The following is a 6712-nucleotide window of genomic DNA, read 5'->3' as shown; positions in this document are numbered from 1 at the left end:
AAATTATTAGCAAGTCATTAAAGACTGAAGAGAGAAAATAATGAGAGACTTTTGAGTTTCAGGGTGAAAACCCTTCAGAAAATTCATGCTAAGCCTGTTATTCTATTAACTTTATACGTTTGTAAGAGTAATATTCAAAAAAATCTCCATATTTTGGGGCCTTTACCCCCCATTATTTATGGCTTTGTACAGATTTCTTGCTCTAATAGGTTGAGAGGTATGGTGTGTGTGCGTGTGTTTTTGAATAGCATTACCAGGCAGAAAACAAACAGCAAACAGCTTTTTCATTTCTTATAACTACTTACTGCGTATTTCCAAAACATCTACTTTTATTTCTAGTCATGGATACAAAATGACAATGTAAAATTTCGAAGTGCAACCCGAAATGATTTTACGTACAGTTTATAATGACGATAATTTATACCAAGCTGTATTAACAGAAAGTGCAATACTTTAAAGCAAATTCTTGGAAAAGAATTATTTTCTGTTATTGTCGTTTACAACAATCCCTACAAAAATAGCATATCAGACATTCATTCATTATGTGTATTCACAAATATTTACACAAAGCTATTATGTATAGGCCACTATACAAACAGATCAAAAGTCGTTTAAACAGCGTAGGAGGCAGACAGCAGCGAAAGCAGCACATATACAAAACTGAGTTTAATGTTTCAAATAAGTCAGCTAACCTATCCTGCCTCACTGCTTCTTTTTCATTCAAGTGCAAATTCTCACAGTGCTACCAAGGCAACATGTTAAAATATCTAAACTTATAAAATCTGAAATCTCGTTCATTCTGTAACGTAAGTAAATACTTTGTTTTCATAACAGGAATCTACATATTATATCAGAACCGAATATGGGTCTTAATAAATAAGAATTGCCACACCCATCCATCAGTAGCCTCTTCTCCAAATAAATAAAAATAAAAACCAGGACCGGTAACCGGTCTAAATTAACCCAGTAGCACAGTGGTAAAGGGCTAACGGAACTCAGGAACGTTCCAGTGTAAACAAAAGTGCTTTTAAGGAACTGTAAGTACCATAGAAGTGACAAAAGTTCTAGTCTTTGATTAGAAAGGTCTAAGCCCAAAAGACGTTTTCATCTAACAAATTTGTGTAAAAATATGTTTCAGTAAAAAAGGGCGCCAGGGCAGCCCTAAACCTCTTAAACATTATTCATAATCTCCAAGCAAACTAGTACACCTCTTGCAAGTAAAAATGAAAGAGGTCCATTCAAACCACAGTCAGCACACCCTGTTTCAGCAGTCTGTCACACGCAAGCATATATATATACAGCTAATCCGGGGATATGAGCTGGTTCTTTACCCCCTTTCAAAGGGGCCATATGGTGTATCGCTAACATGAACAATACATACAGTGCAGCTTGTGAGACCACGTAGCAAATCAATCTGACATACACAAGTAAAAAAAAACGCAAAAGTATTAAGTATGTCTGCGCAAACAGAAAAATAAATGAGCAACATAAAGTACATTTCAGCGAAAAACGTCACATTCTTACAAAAGTTACTATTGTGTCACAGCTTGAGAGGGGAAAACCACAACCAACTACAATCCTTAGGTGCTATCACCACCAGATTCCAGTGACTCCTGTGTGGAATTTGCATCGTCTAAGCCACTTAGTCCTGCATCCATACAAGTGACAGTTTCTGTTGCAAAGCAGGAAGGTAAACTCTGTGACAGAAGGCTTGCTGCTGCACATGCTTTCTCTGACGAGAAAAGAGAAAGACCGGGGAAAGCAGCATTAGTTGGTATTCCTGGGTAAATCAAAGGAAACGGGGTTGGTGCTGGACAGAGATACTTCTCTAAGTTGTTTTTGTCAAGAAAAGGCATATAGGCTGCAGCAGCAGAAGGAGAAATGAAGTAGAAGGGCAAACAAAACGGAGTTTGCTGTCCAAAGGGAACACTTCCGAATCCCATTAAGGAACCAATAACTGCTCCTTCTGGTACACTGACCTGGTCGTGGTTAGCGATTGCACTCTCACAGGGATCTACTTTCATCCTTTTTGGGATAGGATGATCATCAGGCTCCAGTTTGACTCTGACAGAGGGAGCATCGTGGTCTCTAATTAGCTTGCAGTCCGTCTCCACCTTGCCATCAGTCTTGTCAGCCTCGCCCCCATATCCACTGTCTGTATCCGTATCATTCTCGTTTTGCTCCACGTTATGCGTCCTCTGAATCACAGGTACACAATTGCTTTGATTAACTTTCTGGTCACAGAGATCCCTTGCAGAGGCAGTTCGTTTCCCAACAGGAATGTGAGCTAAAATTTGCGTGTCCTGCAAAACCTGAGTAGAAGCGTTGTGCAAGTGGTTTATAAGCTGAGCACACCTCTGCTCCCTGGGAGTCCAGCTTTCAAACCTGGAAAGGTACTGCAAGACTTCCTTGGCACAAGCATGAAACCCGGAATGGAATACTTCCAAATTTGCCTCCATGGGCAAATTTACTGATCGGGTCCCTGTGATAAGAACGTCCAAAAATTAGATTAGCACAAAATGCATAACTTTGCAACTTCAGTTAAAACATTAAATCATTCAAGTATTAATCAAAATCATAAATGTGACGTTCATAAGTGCCTAAACCCATGTTATATCAGTATTTCATACGTGTCCTCTGTACATATCAACTATAAACCACCACTGGTTTACAGTGCAGTTTCACAAATGCTTTTGTACAAATATATGTATGTTTCAATAATCTTAAACACGACATAGTAGTTAAAATAAACTGTAAAAAAATGAAAGATTACTTTTACTTACCATTCTGTAAAGCAATAATCTTCTGATGTTGTTGTTCTGTTAAAGCTGTCAATGCCTTCAGGTGTTTCAGAGTTAACTCCAGGACAACAGCCTTTTCTAGATGCCCTAAAGTCTGGAGTAAGAAAAACAATAATTAAATTAACACCTACAGACTTTTTAAAATTGCGGATGGGACCTAAAATAACATACATTCATATACTCAGATCAAATGTAAACGCTATTAATTGTAGTTTAATAAATACTGTGCAAAATAAGCTACCGATGTTATATGTATACCAATGTCTTTCAATAAACACGTACGTAAATAAAAATAACGGAAACAGCCTTGCCAAAATAAAGCCCTACAATATAAACTCCTAGATATCTGTCTCAACACACTGGACATACTTAGATACAGTTGGGGATTAATGCACATATACACACACCTGCATCATCTGATGCAAGTCCCTTACCGTTAATTTCAAGTGCTCAGGTAACAAGTCTTTCAGCTGTGCGATGCACTCATTTATTCTATCACGTCTCTTTTTTTCTATCAGTCTGTGTGGTAGTTTGTACGCTTCCTAGACATAATAACATTAGGGAAAGACAGTGTTAACATCAGAAACCTCCAACCACAAAACAGAAGGCAAAGACTCTCTTCTCTCATACATCATTCCTGCAAAGATAACTCAAGTTGCTTAGAGTTCCACTTGAAAGGCACATATTTATCAGTTTTACATCTGATGCAGTTTATCAGCATGTTTTAAGATTTACAGCAGAAATTGTTACCTTGCTGTCGTCGCGCTTCATACCTCTTTTAGGTTTGCACAGGTACAATGAAGGATATTCCATTCTAGAATTAAAACAAAAAAAACAGCCAAAGTGAGTGTCTCGGGCTATATTTCTTGCATCTGTTATAATGGGAACCACAGATTTGCCTAACAACCTACCCAAAGAAATCTGAATGTTCAGTCAGTTGCCTTTCCTGCAATCGAGATAGCCCTTCATCCATTGCTAAGCGCCTGTGTTACAACTCCTGTCCTAGCTCGGGATAGCTGTCAATTTTGTCGCGTCTCACAGCTTTACAGTTTTGCTTCCAGTCTGAAGTGAAGAAGCAGTTTGTCTCTATCCGTCTGCTGATTACTTTCTGCTTTAGTTTTGACAGCGACTAATACAGCGCAGGCGCGTCATTGCACGACCAGCACCCAACTCACGTGCAGGAGACACTAACTGGCCGCCAGATTGCGGAGAAACTGAGCTCCCGACCGGCTAATTAGTGTGGTGTGCCCGCCCCTTTTATTAGAATGGGGCGCCCCTTCAGCGCGTGTTAAAGGCAGTCAATGCCAGCTGCAACACACTCTCTGCACCTCTGTTCTGTCGCGGAGACAGCACGCGCCTATCTGCAGTCTGCAGTGAGTCCTTATTTGATCCCGTGCCAGGGCGCGGCAGTTATAACCATCTTTTATGGCTGTTATAATAATGAAAACTGTAGCAGACTTGTTCCAAGAATGTGACAGATACATAAGACTCTTTACAATAACCAAATTTCTTAATTGGGGCATAGTCACTGGAGTTTATTTATTAGTAGGTGCACTTTCTAAAACAAACGGGCTACTTCCCTGCTAAATTGCAATATTTTCAAAATATTCCTGAAGTGGACAAATGCCTGTTTTGACGCCAAAAGTACAAGAATAATAATAGGGATCCTTGCTCATGCTCGCTCTGGCTGGGCTGGGAAAGAAGCATCATTTGAGACACACAAAAATAAACCTTACACGTCTGATGAAAATGCTACTTTGCAGCCCCATTAAAATGTATAAAAGGTTTCCAAACATGAAAAGGGTTTTAGCTTTGGAGTAATGCGCAAACTTAAAATTGGTCTTATCGCATCCTAGACCACACAAGATACACGCACTATTAAAGCAGTAGCATATTGGAAAGACTCGTTTGCTATTGCTGGCACATCCCCTTGAATTCACAATCCTCTAGCATAAACACATGGCTCGCAACGTGATTCGGTCTGCCACATCACACATCCTAGGGACTGCTTCCCATTCCCTTCTTAAACAGGAGAAGGTACGAGTGGCTATGCAGTTTACATTTCGATACAACATTTTACTGGATTGAAGCCATACGGGTTGAAATAACGGAAACAGCATTGTCAAAATGTTTTGAGTGTATGTGAATTCGTAAGGTGCGAAAATCACGTGTCCAGACTCTGCAACAGTATGTTTAATTATTGTGTCTGACATGCATTGTATCTGTAGGTCGCAAATGTAGCTACATGTGGCAGTTTCTGTTTTGTGACTTTCGTATGAAAATTACAATTTCTTTTAACTAGTAAAGCACATTTTTTATTTGTTAAACGGTTGGGTGGATGAGCTGATCCCAGTCAACCCTTTTCAGTTCGGCCCGGATACAACATACATAATTTTTTGAGCAGGTATTTACATACATTTGAATGGCATGTAAACGCTCAGATATTTGTAAAACATTGACATATTTAAATATCAGTTTTGTAAAATAACATATCTGTAGCTAAATTATTTGCTTGGAAGACCAAAGCGTAGGTATGCATGTAGCTGTAGCATGATGAAAAAAAAAACTAATCCATGTCTAGGCTGCAGACCACTGTGCTAGTAGGGGGCATACCTCTCAACTTTTTAGCACAACAAAGCCTAAAATAATGGTGTAGCAACGGTCCAAAAATAGAGTATAGACTGTAAATATTGTTCTTATAAACTTAGAAAGTGGCTGGAATAGCAGGATTTGTGTTATTCATGCATTTTATGAAGGATTTAAAGTTTGAAATTCATGTATTTTATTATTTAGTGACTTCACTCCACAGCGGCTTGTCAGGACACTACAGATTTTATGAGGAATGCAACAAAAATATAAGGCAAAAATCTGGACAATTGAGAGGTATGATGGGGTCATAATTACTGGCAGTGTATTAGGAATTAATTAATTAATTAATTAATTAATTAATTAATTAATTAAGTACATTTCCTTTAGGGGATGCCGCTGTGGTGCAGCGGTTAGCATTGCTGCCTCACAGCAAGAGGTTCTCCAGTTCAATCCTCGGTTTGGGTGCTTTCTCTGCGGTCTCTGCATGTCCTCTCTGTGGTCGTGTGGGTTTCCTCCGGGTGCATCCCAAAGACATGCGGTAGGTGGATTGGATGCACCCGGAGGTAGGTGGATTGCATGCATGTGTGTGCCTTCTGTGGAAGGTTGGGCATCAGGCTGGCAACTCGACACTTTAAAAACTCCACTGCCAATCATGAGTGGACAGGTGATCCGCTGTGGTGACCTCTAACCAGGAAAAGAAGTACATTTCCTTTAGATTAAAGTAAGCACGCACATAATTTGACAAATCACACTAGAGATGTGCTTAGAAGAAATGACGCAGCCATATATTTATTATGTCAGTTAGACTGAAATATGTATCAAGTCAATGCCAATCAGACCAGGTCAATGTCAAGCAAGAATACTTAAAGGTGCACAAAGGACAGAACTTTAAGTAAAATCAACCAGGCCATAAAATACCACTGCAATCCCTGTAAATGCTCAACCAACACCAATGGTTGAAGGGAGATGCAACCAAACACCAACAGTTCCCTGTTACCATTCAGCCAGATACCACTGGCTGAAGGGATCTGCCACTTGCAGGACCGTCTGTGGTCTCAAGTCTGTCTTCTATACCATGGGGCAGCCTACCCAGAAAAGTCACAGTGGAGAACTGTAAAAAGGGGAAGAATCTCAAGTATTGCATGGATATACTACAAAAAAGCATTTGACAGTATCCCACATTCATGGACAAAAGAGTGCTTAAAATGTATAAGATGCATCCTACAGTGATAAACTACATCACAGCGATCCTGCAACAGTGGCAAACCACTTTGCAGTTAAGCCATGATAAAGGACATATTATTCTAGGGATAAAAATTCAA

At 39.6% G+C, this 6712-nt stretch overlaps 1 protein-coding gene across 1 annotated transcript; it reads right to left on the bottom strand.

Moving 5' to 3' along the window:
- Positions 1–311: 311 nt before the first annotated feature.
- On the bottom strand, positions 312–4120 carry BHLHE41 (basic helix-loop-helix family member e41). The gene is made up of 5 exons (XM_044087660.1): positions 3713–4120; positions 3552–3615; positions 3236–3343; positions 2784–2895; positions 312–2482 (listed from the first exon to the last, which is right to left on the bottom strand). The coding sequence occupies exons 1-5, from the start codon at positions 3772–3774 to the stop codon at positions 1581–1583; spliced, it is 1248 nt and encodes a 415-aa protein (XP_043943595.1). The 5' UTR covers positions 3775–4120; the 3' UTR covers positions 312–1580.
- Positions 4121–6712: the final 2592 nt, after the last annotated feature.

The sequence above is a fragment of the Protopterus annectens genome, chromosome 11.part0, assembly GCF_019279795.1.
Source record: "Protopterus annectens isolate FY-2018-M chromosome 11.part0, PAN1.0, whole genome shotgun sequence".
NCBI lineage: Eukaryota > Metazoa > Chordata > Ceratodontiformes > Protopteridae > Protopterus > Protopterus annectens.
This window is presented reverse-complemented; position numbering and strand designations above follow the sequence as displayed.

What these genes read in the sequence shown, in the direction of transcription:
- BHLHE41 (XM_044087660.1), bottom strand. Translation starts at nt 3,774, where the DNA reads ATGGATGAAGGGCTATCTCGATTGCAGGAAAGGCAACTGACTGAACAT. An exon ending in CTGAGCACTTGAAATTAACG is followed by an intron (nt 2,896 to 3,235) that starts GTAAGGGACTTG and finishes TTCTTACTCCAG; the next exon opens with ACTTTAGGGCATCTAGAAAA. An exon ending in GATTATTGCTTTACAGAATG is followed by an intron (nt 2,483 to 2,783) that starts GTAAGTAAAAGT and finishes TTCTTATCACAG; the next exon opens with GGACCCGATCAGTAAATTTG.